Source organism: Anguilla anguilla, chromosome 3 (assembly GCF_013347855.1).
Source record: "Anguilla anguilla isolate fAngAng1 chromosome 3, fAngAng1.pri, whole genome shotgun sequence".
Lineage (NCBI taxonomy): Eukaryota > Metazoa > Chordata > Actinopteri > Anguilliformes > Anguillidae > Anguilla > Anguilla anguilla.
In genome coordinates this window covers 71,158,737-71,178,648 of record NC_049203.1, presented here as the reverse complement: position 1 = coordinate 71,178,648, position 19,912 = coordinate 71,158,737, and the positions used below count along the sequence as shown (strand labels likewise).

Here is a 19,912-nt window from a genome sequence, read left to right as displayed (position 1 = left end):
GAAGGGACAGGACCCCCTATTGGGGGTCAGAGACCAAACGTGGCCATAAGCCGCACAAAGATCCATATTCCTTTGAAGTTTGAATGCAATATTTAAGATTTAACTGAAATCACTGACTGAAAATCTTGATGCCGATATAGATAATGGTAATTTAGCCTGATAGTTGAAATCTCCATTTTTAGAACCAATTCTAGTTTCAAGCAGAAACCAATATGGTATGATTTGGTCTTGTTACATGAAAATTATTTTGCCTGAAGGTGGAGATTGCAATTCATAAGATTAAACAATCCTTTATCTTTATTCTGTTGTTGGAGGCAGAGGTAAACTTCCATGTTTCCTTCCTTGAGAGCTGAACTGGATTACCACCTAAGATATTCCTGTTTGGTCTCTTTAAAAAGATTGTAAGATAATGAATCTTCTGATAATAATATCACAGTGCTTAGCCCATCGTCCAAAACATAAGACCATGTTAATACATAGTTTAATGCCTAGTTTTCAGATCAGACAGTCCCTGCTCCCACACCCCCACACTTCACACCTCACCCAATTAGTGCAGCCATGTGCACCCCCTTTCTCTCAACTGTTCCCCCTCCCTCGTGGGTCAACATAAAAATGTGTATTTTTCTTTAGCTACTGTAGTTAGTCAGAGTTAGGAGGGAGAAACTGATTCTGGGGGGCTTAACATCAGCCAGTAACATCTTTTGCGGTGGACATTCTGGGGTTGAGATCTGTGGTTGCCATCCAAGGAATCTGAGCTTTGCATCGAGGGCTGGTGTTGTGTGGAGTTTGGTGTGCACAGGATCTGACGTTTCTGTCTTACAGCTCACCTGGCATCCTTACATTTAAATCTCTGGCTTTTGAATATTTGGCTGCCGTTTGGTTTTTGGACTGCGATCTTGGTTTCCTGGGGCATGTTTGGGAGAACTGGCCGTGGTTTGGTTTATTCACTCATTTCCTTTGTGACTGTAACTTGTCCATGTCGGTAACATTGTGTTTTCTTTTCTTTAAGGTAGCAGAACCTTGTCTTTATCATATGTGAATCTTTGTTGTAACTTAATGAATTTCTTAATTTTAATCTGGTTCTGAGTTGTCCTCTGCCTATCAATGAATTTGGCAATTTAATTCATTATTGATACTTTGATAATCCATCCATCCATTATCTATACCCGCTAATCCTGAGCTGGGTTGCGGGGGGTGCTGGAGCCTATCCCAGCATGCATTGGGCGAGAGGCAGGAAAACACCCTGGACACACACCATTCACTCACACACCCATTCCTATGGCCAATTTAGAGTCTCCAATTAGCCTACCTGCATGTCTTTGGACTGTGGGAGGAAACCCACACGGACATGGGGAGAACACGCAAACTTCACACAGAAAGGCCCCAAGCCAAGATTCGAACCCACAACCTTACTGCTGTGAGGCGACAGTGCTACCCACTGCACCACCGTACCGCCCCATCTAAGATGAAATTCAATTTTCCAAATGTATTTTATATGTAGGATAAGTGAGGGGTTTTAACTGTTGATGCACTTGTGTTCGGTATTCAGAGTGCCGGATGTCAATCGAGGGTTTTAACTGTTAAAACGGCTGGATTCAGAAAATGAAACATATTTCACTTAATCCTCACTTTGCCAACACAGCAGTTTTTACATCAGAAGTCATAATCAAAGTTAAGTGCTACACATCTGTTGCAACAAAAAAATCAGTTGTATGTGCTAGAATATGTGGTATATGTGTTTGTTGTAGTAGTGAGTGATCTAAATTGAAGAAAGTCTCTCTCTGGACTGTGAAGTCAGAAAAAGGTTTTTCCAACGGTAATGCCTGTTATGTCTCTGCGAGTGTGTGTGTGTGCGTGTGTGTGTATGCATGTGTTTGTGTGTCTGTGTGTTAGCCAGAGCGTGTAGTAGTAGTAAAAAGAAGACTGTGGCAGCCAGGATGGCAGGCCTGTGCTCAGTCCCTACATCAGCTGAGTGGGCCTTACCTGGAGCAGGGAAGCAGCTCTTTACAGGAAAGTCTGTTCTGCTCTCACCCACAGGGTTGTGCAGCACACAGGTGTAGATTGCATCAGAGCTCTCTGCTGCCTCTATCTTCAGCTGGGACCCTGGCTGGGGCTCTATGGCAGGCCCCTCCCACCTGTACTGAGTGCTTGGTCTGTCGCCCCCAGAGCACAGCAGGGTTACTGAGGGGCCGTTCACTTGGCAGGTGACTGCTGGTTTACCTACAGCATCTAAATGGAGAACAAAGGCTTGTGACCTCACAGCTAACTTTAGCATTGTCTTTCATGGATTAACACACCTGACCCACATGATCGATTAATATAAAGCGCTTTTTTACTGAAACACTAGGGTATGACTGTAGGGTCTCACATGCTATTCACTCCCATATCCTTCTGGTTTCAGACCAACTTGTGAAGTACTTTGAAATAATGAAAAAATGCCATGTTTGCTTGGACAGACAAAGACACTTTTTTATTGCCCCACAAAATGGTTGAAAGTGTATTTCAGTAGACAATGTACTTTTTTCTTTATTTATAACATACAGCTAAATCTCTTTGATGAAAGCCCACAATTACCTGGGATTTGGTCATTCAGTTGAAGCAAACTCACCAAACACTTTCACCGTCTGATGATGGTACACCAGCTCTCCCTTGATCTGCAGCTCACCAACATACTCCCCACTGTCAGCCTCTGTGAGATGTGTGAGGGTCAGGGCTCCCGTTGTGAGGTCCAGGGTCGTCCGTCCTTTAAACTGCCTGTATTCAACCACCACCTCCTGGTCAAATTCAACCACTTTATGATAATTCCACCTCCACAAAATGTCCTCCAGGGGACCCTGAACATTTGGCTGTAGTGTGAAGTTCCCATTAGACTGGACAATGATCTCAGTTATTAAATCACCTGCAAGAAAGTGAAGTATATTAAAACAAATCATGAGCAATTTAAAAAATTTTTTTTACTTTAATCTGAGCTAACAGGTTAGCAAGTATACAGATACAGTAAATGAAGTTAGAGAAATGATCAGGTAAGTTCCTTTGCTGGCACTAGTCCAGGACATTTGGCTAATATAACCCATTCATAATGGAATTTTATGGTTCATTATTTTGCTCAGGAAAATGTTTTTTTTTTGCCCTTAGTGAAATGAGAGAGGGGGCTCCTTTAAACTGCAGTGATCAGATATTGATTTTACAACATAAATACTGAGCACTCAAAAAAATCTGAAGAAAACCAGCCACTGCCCTGTCCAAAGAAGCTGGCTGAAAGGTGTCACACACCCACAAGTGCTTAACTGCTGCAGTTTCCAGGTAACTCCTTGTGTTGTGATTTACTTTGCACTGTGAGTCTAAGCAAGCGGGTTTCCAAAGCAACGCTACCCATATTTTGCTACATTTGTTCAATGGACTAGTGCCAGTTTTCTCCTCTTGCATATCATATCGTATTTGGTCTTTAAGTGTTGCGCCACATCAAAGATACAAATCTGTAAAAGTCCAAGTGTATATAAAATCAATGGCATCACTTTAATCAGTGGATCACTGACAGATCTCCCCTTGCACTCTTCTCCACTGAAGCAGCAGGGCAGGGAGGAGCCTAATTTGTCCTTTGGATCCTGTAAGAAACCCCGTCCACACGCAGCGGAAGTATCTGAGTGGTGAAGGAACGCTCGAGTCTCACCTGGTGCTACTAGAACAGGAGTAATTTAATGATATCTCAATTATCTGACTCCAAAATAATGTTTTAACATTTCCTCTGTGCTAACAGTTATGCATAGACTGAGGAGACTGCTTTCCGCCAGTAGTGTGGCTCTATACTGATCGCTATCTATCATGGTAGGCGTGGACGTGCCTCTGGCTTGTGTAGCCTGCATCAATCCTGCTACAACACTAGTGTATAAGCAAGTGACTACAGGGTGCAGATGTCCTGAGTTCTGTGTGTATGTTAGGACCTTAAAACTACGAGGTGTGCAGATGTAAGCTTCAAAGAGGTATACCAGGTCAAAATGAATGTAGTTTATTGTACAGATTGTACAGTGTGGTCAATAGTGGCAATATACAGTAGTCCAAAAGTATGTGTATAGTGAGATGGCTATATGCATATGATGCATAAGAGACCATGTTGATGAGTCTCCCTGAACCACTCCATGTTTCTCCTTATATACCCAAAAGATAAAACAAAACACCAAATCATCAAATGAAGACTCAATCATGACTGATCAGGACATTGATGATCCTGCGTACACTATCTCTGTAAGCATACCGCACCGGGTCCACCATAATAACTTCAAATCAAACTTGTATGTTATGCGCCGCAGTAGCCTACTTTTGGTTCTAGCCTGCCAACGTCTTGGAATTATAACGTGTGCTCTTCTGTTCTTTTCTTGATTTAGTATTCGTTTTATAAAATGCTAAGCATTCGTGCTGGGACAGCATATTACGTACCAAAACATTCAAACGGATTAATTCGGTTGCTGAATATTTTCTTCCGGATTTTCTTTGTTAGCCCGTTGTATTTGACTCAAAACGTTTGATACAGTTATGTGAGGTATGCGGTAGTTCTGCGTAATTCACATTGGTGATACAGTAAAAGCAAACTGGAAGACTATGGACTAATTTATGGTGCATGGTTCGCATCTGGAGAGCACACTTCGCTGCTCGGCTAGCAGTAACTTCGAAGGATAGCAAACGGTGGCTGTACCACTACTAATTTAAATTTTCACGCAAGTACGAGTTTTCGTTCTATTCTTGTCATTTTGCGATTAGCCTATATGGAATTGACGATGAGAAAGTAATCAAACAGCAAATTGTTTACAACGTGTGCATGTTTTCTGCTGTTGTTGCCAGTTATACATATAAATGTGAATGCATTCTGTCGCTTCGGATGTCAAGACATGAAAGCGAATGTTCGCATAAAAACCATAATGAATGTGTTTGAGAGGATATATAAAACAGTTACAATCTGACTATTGGCCTGTTATATCCTATTTGTTGCATAACAACGGTCCAAGTTCAACTACCAACGACAGTTTTGCTTGACAACGGTAAAATATGCCCAAACGGCTGCAGAAGAATATTTCAATTCCAGGTGATTAAATCGATTAAAAAATAAATAAATACAAAAGTAACCATATATAATCATTGTTTGTAACCCGTTGTATATAAGTGGAATAAACCCCTCCGGGCTGTCCTGGTTATTAGAAAATAATGTAGGCTACTTCGGTGGTAGTATGAGGTTACAGAAGAAATCATAGGACAGATGGACCGACGACAACGTCGCTTTTTCATACGTCAGTGGGCTAATTTGCCTAATCTTTGCGGGACTTTAGACCGCGGTGGAAACGCAGACAACCATGGGCTGAAGGAACCTTTTAGTTCCTTGAAAAGTGGTTCCTGAGACTAAAAGTTCCGGGTAATTTTGGTTGAAACGCGGCTTAAAGGAACTCTGACTGGTATGGGGCGTGCCTGTGATTAACCTCGTTAACTGGCGTTGTACTCTGGTTTTGTACCCAACCCCCTGACAGTTTAGTTTCTGTCATCAAGCCCCTGGTGCAAAAGCCTAATTTTAAACCCTAAAATCCTAAAAAACTACAGACCTACCTCCATTCTCCTCTTCTAAAATACTTGAGAAGGCTGCAGCCAAACAGCTCAGTGCTTTGCTGAAGATGAATAATAATGATGAAAGCCTTCATGTTCATAACCCCATTGCAGCACAGAGACCAGATCTAATGACCTCCTTTTAGCCTCAGATCAGAAAACTCCTACACTCGTCTTAATCTCAGCACAGCATTCGATTGTGTAGAACAGGGCTGCCCAATCCTGATCCTGAAGGTCTATCTTCCAGTATTTCTTAATTCCAACCCTAACAAGCCACATCATAAGAATTAGAGATGTCGTTCAGTTGCTAATTAGTAGAATCAAGTGTGCTGAATTAGGGTTAACATTTTATTTTATTTATTTAACCATTATTTAACCAGGAAAACCCCATTGAGATTGAAATCTCTTTTGCAAGGGGGACCTGCCATGAAAAACAAAGTTACCCAACAAGACTTATACCTAACAAAATGCACAAACATCAAATGTGGGATGAGACAGAGGTGTAACAATAATTAAAAGTAGAGCAGAGGTTAAAAGAGGTTAAAAGCAGGAGCATACTTCGGTCACAGAGTCATAAATGGAAATGAAAACCTATAGGATGGAAGGATGGATCTCCAGGAACAGGACTGGGCTGCTCTGCTGCAGACCATGACATTCTTTTGCACACACTCAAGGAGTGTGTAGGAATTTGTGGGCAAGCACTCCAATGGGGCGACATAGCTCAGGAGGTAAGACCGATTGTCTGGCAGTCAGAGGGTTGCCGGTTCAAACCCCACCCTGGGCATGTCGAAGTGTCCTTGAACAAGACACCTAACCCCTAACTGCTCTGGCGAATGAGAGGCATCAATTGTAAACCGCTTTGGATAAAAGCGCTATATAAATGCAGTCCATTTACCATTTATTTTACCAATGATTGAGATCATACCTGACAGACAGATTTCAGTTTGTTCATGTTAATGATAAATCCTCAGACCACTGTAGGGTCCTACAGGGCTCTGTCCTTAGGTCTTTGCTGTTCTACAAACTTTTTTCATTTATTTATCACTTTTTACTGAAAAACATACATACAATGTACTGCCGCTGACTTACAAATCACTTTGTGGTCCAGCCCCCTCACACCTTTCCAACCTGCTCACACTGTATGTTCCCACACAAATTCTCCATTCCCAAGATTCAGGACTTCTTGTCCCCAAAATTAAAAAGAATTTCCTACAGAGCCTCTCTGCTGAGGAACTGTCAGCACGACCATGGCAGGGAAGCAGAGTCAGTCTGCACTTCTAAAACCAGGCATAAAACTCACCTCTTCCTCTTGCATTTTTATAAAATATATTTATTCTAAGTGTAACATATATTACACTAGGTGATATAAAAAAGTGTCATCTACGTCCTTCACGCCCATACATTTATATAATAAAGGGGATATATTTATAAAGGGGATTATCAAAGTGAACTACGAGATTACGAGGTTGAGTTCTGTTAGCAGAGCGAGGAGAAATAAATGGAAATTAGGTAAAAGCTAAATTCCGTAAAAGACATTAAGAACCATTTTTTTTTACGCTGAGTGGAATAGCCTGCCATGCCACGCAATAGAAGCATGAACTTCGGGGATTTTCCAGACTGGGCTTGATGCGGTGTTAGATACTATCTCGCCTGTAGGTAATCAGAGCCCTAGCTACAATTTAGTTAGGAAAATGGAGAACATTTTTGGGCTGAATGGCCTGTTCTCGTCATTGTGTTATGTTTTGTTTTTATCTCATATTTCGATATGTATATTTAGTATGTCGTCTATATAGTCCTACAGTCTGTCTCTGAAAATATGTTCACTCTCTGACTAGCATGCACCAGAATATTATATCTAAAAAAGACAGAAAGAGAAAAAACGAATTCACAGTTAGAAAGCTTCTGGGTAACGTCAGAAACTCGGTGATACGTCAAATACAAAACAGGTAGGGTCGTTCGTTTACAGCCTATACGGTTATTTTAGCCAGCTGCATATTAATCTGATTTTAGCTCGATGGTTAAACATGCAACCTCTGAAAAAGATTCTGACTTTTAAATTGCACATATTTAACGAATAATTACCGAAGGGATTTAGGACAACCGTTCTTACCAAATGTGAAGTTCGCGAAGACAAATAACGCCGTAGTGATTCTGACGTGCCTGTGTGCCATTGCTCACCATCACACTGGGCTATTACACGGATTATTATGAGCACGTATCTCCGGAGAAGCATCGTGAAAGTGAAAGTGAAAGTGAAATCATATTTGATGTGAGTCGGCCGTGCCCTTAGCTGTTGGTATGTTAAACGATAGCAGAAGAATCCAAACAATTCTGCAAGCACAATACTTAGGGCGCCTGTACTCTGCATGAAATGTGTTAATGTATTGCAACATAAGACAACGTTAAATAAGTAATTAAATAAGTAAATAAATAAATAAACTCTATTATTCAAGGAAGATCGTGGAAAATTCACGCTTTGGATAAATGTTTAATCAAAATCAAAACAATTTTATTTGTATATTGCTTTTATATGTGTATCTTATAAATACAATGCCACGAAAAAGTATTTGCCCCATTCCTGATTTCCTCTATTATTGAATATTAGTCTGAATGGTTTCAGATCTTTAGACAAAAGGTAATATTAGACAAACGGAAACTGTGTTAACACAAATTACATTTTATAAAATGTAATATTGTCCACTATTTTTCACTTACCAGTTGAGATATGGACGCACTTATTCCAACGGCCGTAAATTTTTACAGAGAGATTTAAATTTCTGCCTGCTGATGAGGTCATTCTATATTTCTGCATGCTGAGGGGCAGGCGCAGCAGCTGCTGTGTAAAATCGAGTCGCTATAGCTGTGTTTCCATATGTATGAAGTACCCTAAGGGTTGTGGAACAACTGGCTCCCCTCTTGGTCAGATGGAATAGACTCTGACATACAGTGTATACCTACTGTACATGAGAATTTCAAATAGATCACAATACAAAACAGGGCATGGAATATTATAGAATGATTTTTTTTTTTATTCAATGCCCCATAATGATTCAAAAAGAGGCCCTCAGTTTAATAGAAAATGCAATATCACAATAACAAACCCTACATGCCAGCCAGATCCCTCCGTTCTGCTACCTCAGGTTGCCTGGCACCTCCCCCTCTTCGCACCTGCGCTTCCCGAACACGTCTCCTGTCTGTTCTGGCCCCACGATGGTGGAATGACCTCCCCGTGGAGGTCAGAACAGCTGAGACACTGTGACCCACTTCAAGCGACGACTGAAGACTCACCTCTTCAGGCTGCACCTCTCCCCATCCCTCCCTACCTCCCTGTAAATGACTGTAAGCTTAGGGTTGTAACTAGGTAGCTGTTTTGTAGGTGACTTAGGTGCATTAACTGTCTTAACTACTGCTTGTATTTTTGCATTGACTGTGTTGTTGCTGTTCTCGTTTGGGTTAGTGTTAAACAGTTTAACCTTCAGTTAACCTTCAGTAACTTGGACCGGTACTTCTCTCTAGGGTTTTCGTCATACTTGTTCCTGGTTATGGTTATACACTTTGTTGTACATCGCTCTGGATAAGAGCGTCTGCCAAATGCCTGTAATGTAATGTAATGTAAAAATGATTCATTCTCAATGGGTTGTAATAACACATGGATCCATATCTCTAATTTTGGGCTTTAGTATACACAAGTGACATGGACCACACTGGTGCACATCACACACTATAATCTACAGATCATGAAAGAGAAATGAGAAGGATTAGCACAGAAAGCCTCCATAGCTGGCCAAAAGGTATTAAATACAGAACAGAACACAGTGGTGGGGTGTGGCAGCAATACGACTGGCTCCCCTGATAAGAAAAGTGAAAATAATGAAATTATAGCTGCTGCTGCTAGCCAAAAAAAAAGTATAGCACCAGTCAGCTAGATTAGATAACAACAGACTTTCCTCAGGAGTTTCTGCTATTTACATGGAAATTAGACAGCAGAATATTGCAAGGTATGAGTCGGATTTTAATTAGAGCTTCATACACACACACGCACACATACACACGCACACACACACACACACACACACACACACACACACGCACACACACACACACACGCACACACACACACACACGCACACACACGCACACACACACACACACACACACACACACACACACACAGCCCCAAACACAGACCAGGTGGAAATGTATAAAGCAAAGAAAGGAAAGGATTTGCCCAAATTCATACAGTTTTATAGTAGCCTGTTACACCTGCTTGTGTCTTAGGCACTGTAGCACCGCTCAGAGTTTAGTTTCAGTTCTTTAAATGATCTCCTGTGTTCTCAGGCTTAGGAGCTGCTTTTCCTGTGTCTGCAGTCTTTTCATCCTGTGTCATGTGACTCAGTGCCCCGCTCTCCTGCGTCTCTCCCTCCTGTGTGCTCTGGGACAGTCCTGCTCAAGGGTTTAAGGGGTTAAGGGATTTTTTAGGGGTTGTAGGGGGTGCAGGGGGTTTATGGGGTTTCGGGGGCTTTTCTGGGGGGGACTTCACCCCTCTGTCCTGTGAATCCTTTCTCTCCTCTCTCTCTCTCTTCTTCTCTACCTCTACCTCAGAGGTGCTGTTGGGCTCCAGATTTGGGCCTGATGTTGGGCTTTCCTCTGCACAGCAGGACCCCTCACTCGCCCCAGTGTGAGGGGGGGAAGGGGCCGTGGTGTCTGGGAGTCCCTGGGCTGGATCAGCTGTGCTTAATAGCTCAGTGAGTGGGACACTTAGATTTTCCTCTGCTGATGTGGGGTCTATATCCTGATCTGAATCTGCTCTTCCTGTTTCCGCTTGCTGGTCCTGACTCTGTACTGGAGCTGGAGCTGGTGCTGTTTTGGGTGTAGCAGCAGAAAAGGGGTGTTTAGAGTTCCCCCCCTCAGTCTCCACTCCTCTCTCTTCAGAATCTTCACCCCGATTTAGTGATTCTGTGCAGAAATGAAATGAAATAGTCACCTGCTTTACATAATATTTAATGACTGGCAGGTTACCTGCTGCTTCTCTGCACTTACCTGTCTGACTCTCCTCCTGTGAAATTCCAGCACTCCCATCAGTCCCTTTGTGCTGCTCAGTCAGTGCTGTCTTCTGACGCTTATCATGGGTCTTACCTGAGATAAACCAGCCTACAACCTGCTTTGCTGCAGAAACACAGGAAATAACATACATTTTCTGTACCTATAGGTTACCACCTCAGTGACACGTTTGTAGATTTTTAGACTCCTTTAGGTACGCTTCTATCTGAAAGTGTACTTTATTTATTGCTTTAGCGTATCCCAGCTCACATACATTCTGTACTTAGTGTAGTGTTCCCTCATTCTCACCATGTTCTCCTGCTCTCTCATTCTCTGTCTCTCTCTGTCTCTCACACACACACGCACACTCACACACACACACACACACACAAGGTATTTGAACAGCAGAGAATGAGCAGGAGCAGCTGCCTGAGTATCTCACTGAGAGTGTTACCTGCTGCTTCTCTGTACTTACCTGTCTGTCTCTCCTCCTGTGAAATTCCAGCACTCCCATCAGTCCCTTTGTGCTGCTCAGGCAGTGCTGTCTTCTGATGCTCATCATGGGTCTTACCTGCGCTCCACCCACTTTCAATAAGCTTTACTGTATCCCAAACCTTTACTGTAGAAACAGGGGAAATAAGGCTGTGTGTGCTGAGTACAGTACAAATGCAAGGAGGCTCACAGGTGAATATCTGATCCTGCTTCACATCAAGGCCAGGATTCAATCCCCATTTGTTCTTACTGTTCACACACAATAATGCAAGAGTTATATTTTGTCTTCGCCATCACAGTTTCAAACAAAAAGCTTAAGACTATCATTAAGTTCTGAGCCAAATTAAAGGACAAATGTTGATTTAAACCAGATTTTTGTGATATGATAAAGTATCTGTTTAATCACGTAAAAAAACAAGAAATTTCAAATTCAATTCATGACTTTAAAAATGCACACACTGTTCTACAGCTATTTTGCCATTTATTTTCTTCCCTGAACTGACTGAATTGCAGGGTAATTTATCCCAATCCTGAAACAGAGGCATTTCAGTACTGCTGTTTCATTATGAGACACATTCCTCTTCAGCACTGTTAATTCTGCCTTACCTGGAGCACTCCCATTAGGTGTTTTGTGGGCTGCCCCCCCATCACTGTCTGGACCCCGTCTCAGAATATCCTCCTCTTCCTCTGGGCTGCTGGGGAGCTCCTGGGCTGGATCTGCTGTTGGGTTCTCAGCTCCTCCCCCTCCTGCCCCACTGGGCTGAGCCCCGCCCCCATCACTACCTCCATCCTGCCCCCCCCTCTTCTCTCTCTGCCTCTGGGCTCCTGCTCTCTGATTGACTGCAGTCTCATCAGTAGATTCTGCTGCTCCTTCTGTTTTCTCTTCCTGGTCCTGACTCTGTACTGGAGCTGGTGCTGGATGGGGGGGAGAATTAGGGGGGTGGAGAAGAGAGGTGCTGGATGGGGGAGTGGGGAGGGTCTCCCCATTTTCTGTTTTGGGTGGAGCAGCAGGTGGAGACTCAGTAGCGCTGGACGGGACAGTGCCAGAGGAGGGGTGTTTAGAGTTCCCCCCCTCAGTCTCCACTCTTTTTTCAGAATCTTCACCCTGATTTTGTGATTCTGTGCAGAAATGAAATAAAATTTTAAACCTGATGTAAACCAGGTGACTGATTGGCAGGTTACCTGCTGCTTCTCTGTACTTACCTGTCTGACTCTCCTCCTGTGAAATTCCAGCACTCCCATCAGTCCCTTTGTGCTGCTCAGTCAGTGCTGTCTTCTGACGCTTATCATGGGTCTTACCTGAGATAAACCAGCCTACAACCTGCTTTGCTGCAGAAACACAGGAAATAACATACATTTTCTGTACCTATAGGTTACCACCTCAGTGACACGTTTGTAGATTTTTAGACTCCTTTAGGTATGCTTCTATCTGAAAGTGTACTTTATTTATTGCTTTAGCGTATCCCAGCTCACATACATTCTGTACTTAGTGTAGTGTTCCCTCATTCTCACCATGTTCTCCTGCTCTCTCATTCTCTGTCTCTCTCTGTCTCACACACACACACACACACACACACACACACAAGGTATTTGAACAGCAGAGAATGAGCAGGAGCAGCTGCCTGAGTATCTCACTGAGAGTGTTACCTGCTGCTTCTCTGTACTTACCTGTCTGTCTCTCCTCCTGTGAAATTCCAGCACTCCCATCAGTCCCTTTGTGCTGCTCAGGCAGTGCTGTCTTCTGATGCTCATCATGGGTCTTACCTGCGCTCCACCCACTGTCAATAAGCTTTGCCATTTCCTGAACTTTTACTGTAGAAACAGGGGAAATAAGGCTGTGTGTGCTGAGTACAGTACAAATGCAAGGAGGCTCACAGGTGAATATCTGATCCTGCTTCACATCAAGGCCAGGATTCAATCCCCATTTGTTCTTACTGTTCACACACAATAATGCAAGAGTTATATTTTGTCTTCGCCATCACAGTTTCAAACAAAAAGCTTAAGACTATCATTAAGTTCTGAGCCAAATTAAAGGACAAATGTTGATTTAAACCAGATTTTTGTGATATGATAAAGTATCTGTTTAATCACGTAAAAAAACAAGAAATTTCAAATTCAATTCATGACTTTAAAAATGCACACACTGTTCTACAGCTATTTTGCCATTTATTTTCTTCCCTGAACTGACTGAATTGCAGGGTAATTTATCCCAATCCTGAAACAGAGGCATTTCAGTACTGCTGTTTCATTATGAGACACATTCCTCTTCAGCACTGTTAATTCTGCCTTACCTGGAGCACTCCCATTAGGTGTTTTGTGGGCTGCCCCCCCATCACTGTCTGGACCCCGTCTCAGAATATCCTCCTCTTCCTCTGGGCTGCTGGGGAGCTCCTGGGCTGGATCTGCTGTTGGGTTCTCAGCTCCTCCCCCTCCTGCCCCACTGGGCTGAGCCCCGCCCCCATCACTACCTCCATCCTGCCCCCCCCTCTTCTCTCTCTGCCTCTGGGCTCCTGCTCTCTGATTGACTGCAGTCTCATCAGTAGATTCTGCTGCTCCTTCTGTTTTCTCTTCCTGGTCCTGACTCTGTACTGGAGCTGGTGCTGGATGGGGGGGAGAATTAGGGGGGTGGAGAAGAGAGGTGCTGGATGGGGGAGTGGGGAGGGTCTCCCCATTTTCTGTTTTGGGTGGAGCAGCAGGTGGAGACTCAGTAGCGCTGGACGGGACAGTGCCAGAGGAGGGGTGTTTAGAGTTCCCCCCCTCAGTCTCCACTCTTTTTTCAGAATCTTCACCCTGATTTTGTGATTCTGTGCAGAAATGAAATAAAATTTTAAACCTGATGTAAACCAGGTGACTGATTGGCAGGTTACCTGCTGCTTCTCTGTACTTACCTGTCTGACTCTCCTCCTGTGAAATTCCAGCACTCCCATCAGTCCCTTTGTGCTGCTCAGTCAGTGCTGTCTTCTGACGCTTATCATGGGTCTTACCTGAGATAAACCAGCCTACAACCTGCTTTGCTGCAGAAACACAGGAAATAACATACATTTTCTGTACCTATAGGTTACCACCTCAGTGACACGTTTGTAGATTTTTAGACTCCTTTAGGTATGCTTCTATCTGAAAGTGTACTTTATTTATTGCTTTAGCGTATCCCAGCTCACATACATTCTGTACTTAGTGTAGTGTTCCCTCATTCTCACCATGTTCTCCTGCTCTCTCATTCTCTGTCTCTCTCTGTCTCACACACACACACACACACACACACACACACAAGGTATTTGAACAGCAGAGAATGAGCAGGAGCAGCTGCCTGAGTATCTCACTGAGAGTGTTACCTGCTGCTTCTCTGTACTTACCTGTCTGTCTCTCCTCCTGTGAAATTCCAGCACTCCCATCAGTCCCTTTGTGCTGCTCAGGCAGTGCTGTCTTCTGATGCTCATCCTGGGTCTTAACTGGCCTCCATCCACTGTCAATAAGCTTTACTTTATCCCGAACTTTTAGCGTAGAAACAGGAAATATGGTTGTGTGTCCTGAGTACAGTACAAATGCCAGGAGTGTCAAAGGTGAATATCTGATCCTGCTTTACATCAAGGCCAGGATTCAATCCCCATGTTTCCTCACTCTTCACACACAATAATGCATGTAATGCAGTTATATTTGGTCTTCACCTTCACAATTTGGCAAATTCAAAGTAAACGTTTAACACTTTATACTTAAATTCTGACCCAAAGCTAAGGACAAGTGTTCACTTTTGTGAATGGGGATAGAAAATGTATAGATTAGTCACTTGTTGGACATTTACAAAAGGTTTATACAATAAATTCTCTCGTCAATCATCTAAAATACTTAATGGTCAACAGTTAAGGGTCAAGCCGACTCAAGAAATTTCAAATTTAATTCATGGCTTGAAAAATGTCCACAATGTTTTATGGGTATTTTGTAATTTATTTCCTTTACTGAACTGACTGAACTGCAGGGTAATTGATCTCAACCCTGAAACAGAGGCATTTCAGTACTGCTGTTTCATTATGAGACATGTTTCTGTTCATGTTAATTCTGCCTTACCTGGAGTTTCCTCAACGTTTTCAGGGTCTGCTGGTAATAGCTGTTGTCTTTCTGTTTCAAATGAAGTGTTTCACAGATTTAGTTTATTATCTAGTTTTACCAGCAGCATGCCTACTTCTGAAGTTTATGAATAGGAATACATCTGATTTTAATACACCTGTCATTGAGCACTGTATAGGCATACATTGTATAGATGTTAATTTTTTTGGAGGAAACCTGCAGCTGCAGTGTTTTAAGTTCGGAGATAAAGTACCAGAGGGAGTGATGTCATCAGCTGCAGCTCTAAGGCCAGAGTGAATAACACTGTTCTGCAGCTCTCCCTTTACTGCAGCTTCAGAGTCTCTCTCTCTCAGTCTTGTCTTTTCTACAATATAAGATATGAAATATTATTCAATACTCATCATGCTTAACAGTAGTATCATCACAGTCACCACCATCATTTCTACAACTTACCCCCAGATTGAGCTTCCATGTCCTCTTCATTTTGTCTTTCTACAATGTAAAATATGATTTTATTATTATTAGTCATGGGTGTAGTAGCGCTAATGTATGAGCTTTCAGTCCCACAGTATTGGAGAGCTTGTGCTCATTTTATGGAGACAACAGGAGTGCAGCCCTACTGAATCCAGTCCTGAGTAACTGTTCCAGAAACAGCAGGATCTGCATATGGATGCGTTTATTAATATCATTTAATGTGTTATTTGAAAAGACTCTTACTTTTGTAGCATTTCTTGTAGTAAAATAAAAGCAATCCCACAATGATGAAGATGAGGAGAACAAGGACTACAGAAATCACGACAGAAATCACGACAGCGCTTCCTAAAAACAAAGAAAAACAGAACATGTTAGAAAAATATAAAAGACAAAGCTCAACCATTTTGATCTGACTATTGAAAGATGTATATAAATATATTTCTGTGAGTATATATTTCTGACTTTAGATGATGATTTATTTAGTTCCCTGTGTTAATGAAATGGCAGTTAATTTGAAGTTGACTGGTTGCTCAGTAACAGCTGTCTCAGCTGACAGTGCTGGGGATGATTGGGGTCAGTAGTGATCAATGTGCCCCAGTCATGTTTCAGAGACTGTGGGGTAGATGGGGCAACTGAGCATTTAACCCCTAGTAGGACCCCAACAGTACTGTGAACAGGGTCTTTACCCAGTACTCTATGATGTAGACCAGAGGGTGAAATTTGGGTGGAAGTCCCATGGAATTCACAGGATAGCACAGAAAATTCAACAGAGGCTGGTAATCCCAGGAGAACAGCAGAACATGAACAAATTGTAAATTGAGCAAGTGGAAAAAAAATAGCAGTATGCTTAACTTAAGTTAAAACCCTTAGACCACAGACCTGCATAGCAGCTGGAACAGCTACCCAAACCTGTGAAATGAGCATTAGGGGTGGACTGTGGCAGCCAGGATGGCAGGCCAGTGCTCAGTCCCTACATCAGCTGAGTGGGCCTTACCTGGAGCAGGGAAGCAGCTCTTTACAGGAAAGTCTGTTCTGCTCTCACCCACAGGGTTGTGCAGCACACAGGTGTAGATTGCATCAGAGCTCTCTGCTGCCTCTATCTTCAGCTGGGACCCTGGCTGGGGCTCTATGGCAGGCCCCTCCCACCTGTACTGAGTGCTTGGTCTGTCACCCCCAGAGCACAGCAGGGTTACTGAGGAGCCGTTCACTTCGCAGGTGACTGCTGGTTTACCTACAGCATCCACATGGAGAACAAAGGCTTGTGACCTCACAGCTCACTTTAGCATTGTCTTTCGTGGATTAACACACCTGACCTACATGATCGAGTAATATAAAGCTCTTTTTTACTGAAACACTAGGGTATGACTGTAGGGTCTCACATGCTATTCACTCCCATATCCTTGTGGTTACAGACCAACTTCCCCTCCCACACCTGCACACAAATCCCATACAGGTATGATATTTTTCTGGGATAGACCAACCTGTCATACAGGTTACAGGTGTGTGAGATGAACCTGTGTGACTCACAGAGAGCAGATGCACAGATTTTTAGTGACTCAGTTCAGCTGAGCTGTTGATCAAATGTCTTTTTTTTAACCCTGTTGTCGGACAATCTAGTCTTTAGATTATGATCTTTGAGAAACAGACATTATCATTTATATGACCATGGGATTGTATCCGTTTTCTCTCCCTGCTCTCCACTCTACTCACATGAAAGGGAACATCCATGGGGCAATGAAGCCATGTTACAGGTCTTATCTCTAAACAAGTCTGGAGAGCTGTCTCTCCTTCAAATGTTTTACAGATTTACCACCTCCCAGAAGGGACAGGACCCCCTATTGGGGGTCAGAGACCAAACGTGGCCATAAGCCGCACAAAGATCCCTTTTCCTTTTAAGTTTGAATGCAATATTTAAGATTTAACTGAAATCACTGACAGAAAGTCTTGATGCCGATATAGATAATGGTAATTTAACCTGATAGTTGAAATCTCCATTTTTAGAACCAATTCTAGTTTCAAGCAGAAACCAATGTGGTATGATTTGGTCTTGTTACATGGAAATTATCTTGCCTGAAGGTGGAGATTGCAACTGATAAGATTAAACAATCCTTTATCTTTATTCTGTTGTTGGAGGCAGAGGTAAACCTCCATGTTTCCTTACTTGATAGCTGAGCTGGATTACTTCCTAAAATATTCCTGTTTGGTCTCTTTATAAAGATAGTAAGATAATGAATCTTCTGATAATAATATCACAGTGCTTAGCCCATCGTCCAAAACATAAGATCATGCTAATACATAGTTTAATGCCTAGTTTTCAGATAAGACAGTCCCTGCTCCCACACCCCCACACTTCACACCTCACCCAATTAGTGCAGCCATGTGCACCCCCTTTCTCTCAGCTGTTCACCCTGCCTCGTGGGACAACATAAAACTGTGTATTTTTCTTTAGTTACTGTAGTTAGTCAGAGTTAGGAGGAAGAAAGTGGTTCTGGGGGGCTTAACATCAGCCAGTAACGTCTTTTGCAGTGGACATTTTGGGGGGAGATCTGTGGTTGCCATCCAAGGAATCTGAGCTTTCCATCGAGGGCTGGTGTTGTGTGGAGTTTGGTGTGCACAGGATCTGACGTTTCTGTCTTACAGCTCACCTGGCATCCTTACATTTAAATCTCTGGCTTTTGGAATATTCGGCTGCGTTTTGGTTTTTGGACTGCAATCTTGGTTTCCTGGGGCATGTTTGGGAGAACTGGCCGTGGTTTGGTTTTTTCACTCATTTCCTTTGTGACTGTAACTTGTCCATGTCGGTAACATTGTGTTTTCCTTTCTTTAAGGTAGCAGAACCTCGTCTTTATCATATGTGAATCTTTGTTGTAACTTAATGAATTTCTTAATTTTAATCTGGTTCTGAGTTGTCCATTTGATAAAGGTTGATCCAACAGATTGCTCTGCCTATCAATGAATTTGGAAATTTAATTAATTATTGATACTTTGATAATCCATCCATCCACTATCTATAGCCGCTAATCCTGAGCTGGGTTGTGGGGGGTGCTGGAGCCAATCCCAGCATGCATTGGGCAAGAGGCAGGAATACACCCTGGACACACACCATTCACTCACACACCCATTCCTATGGCCAATTTAGAGTCTCCAATTAGCCTACCTGCAGGTCTTTGGACTGTGGGAGGAAACCCACATGGACATGGGGAGAACATGCAAACTTCACACAGAAAGGCCCCAAGCCAAGATTCGAACCCATAACCTTATTGCTGTGAGGCGACAGTGCTACACACTACACCACCGTGCCGCCTCATCTTTGATAATAAGAAGTAGTTCAATTTACCGAATGTATTTTACATGTAGGATAAGTGAGGGGTTTTAACTGTTGATGCACTTGTGTTTGGCTCGGTTCGGTATTCAGGATGTAAATCGAGGGTGTTAACTGTTAAAACTGCTGGATTCAGAAAATGAAACATATTTCACTTAATCCTCACTTTTGCCAACACAGCAGTTTTTACATCACATCAGTCAAGTCAAAATCAAAGTTAAGTGCTATACATCTGTTACAACAAAAAAATCAGTTGTATGTGCTAGAATATGTGGTATATGTGTTTGTAGTAGAAATGAGTGATTTAAATTGAAGAAAGTCTCTCTCTGGTCTGGAAAGTCAGAAAAAAGTTTTTCCAACCGTAATGCCTGTTATGTCTCTGCGAGTGTGTGTGTGTGCGTGTGTGTGTGTATGCATGTGTGTGTGTGTCTGGGTGTTGGCCAAAGCGTGTAGTAGTAGTAAAAAGCAGACTGTGGCAGCCAGGATGGCAGGCCTGCGCTCAGTCCCTACATCAGCTGAGTGGGCCTTACCTGGAGCAGGGAAGCAGCTCTTTACAGGAAAGTCTGTTCTGCTCTCACCCACAGGGTTGTGCAGCACACAGGTGTAGACTGCATCAGAGCTCTCTGCTGCCTCTATCTTCAGCTGGGACCCTGGCTGGGGCTCTATGGCAGGCCCCTCCCACCTGTACTGAGTGCTTGGTCTGTCGCCCCCAGAGCACAGCAGGGTTACTGAGGGGCCGTTCACTTGGCAGGTGACTGCTGATTTACCTACAGCATCTACATGGAGAACAAAGGCTTGTGACCTCACAGCTAACTTTAGCATTGTCTTTCATGGATTAACACACCTGACCCACATGATCGAGTGATATAAAGCTTTTTTTCACTGAATCACTTATGGTTGAGAACTCTGTGAAACTACAGGTATAACTTTTGTGCC

General features: G+C 42.9%; 2 protein-coding genes across 4 annotated transcripts in view; both read right to left on the bottom strand.

Moving 5' to 3' along the window:
• LOC118222925 overlaps positions 1–19,912 on the bottom strand; it is a 243,830-nt gene that overhangs the window by 19,132 nt on the left and 204,786 nt on the right. Inside the window, exons 38-45 of the mRNA XM_035408864.1 lie at positions 14,007–14,132; positions 13,410–13,922; positions 12,787–12,930; positions 12,322–12,447; positions 11,725–12,237; positions 11,102–11,245; positions 10,627–10,752; positions 10,490–10,542 (exon numbers count right to left, since the gene is read on the bottom strand). Coding sequence (XP_035264755.1) covers positions 10,490–10,542; positions 10,627–10,752; positions 11,102–11,245; positions 11,725–12,237; positions 12,322–12,447; positions 12,787–12,930; positions 13,410–13,922; positions 14,007–14,132 — 1,745 coding nt within the window. The remainder of the gene's footprint in view (positions 1–10,489; positions 10,543–10,626; positions 10,753–11,101; positions 11,246–11,724; positions 12,238–12,321; positions 12,448–12,786; positions 12,931–13,409; positions 13,923–14,006; positions 14,133–19,912) is intronic.
• The window catches only part of LOC118222926 (hemicentin-2-like), a 106,710-nt gene that overhangs the window by 57,938 nt on the left and 28,860 nt on the right, over positions 1–19,912 (bottom strand). For all 3 annotated transcript variants that reach the window (XM_035408867.1, XM_035408868.1, XM_035408866.1), the window contains exons 3-5: positions 19,507–19,752; positions 16,649–16,885; positions 1,984–2,229 (exon numbers count right to left, since the gene is read on the bottom strand). In XM_035408867.1, the coding sequence (XP_035264758.1) occupies positions 1,984–2,229; positions 16,649–16,885; positions 19,507–19,752 (729 nt within the window). The remainder of the gene's footprint in view (positions 1–1,983; positions 2,230–16,648; positions 16,886–19,506; positions 19,753–19,912) is intronic.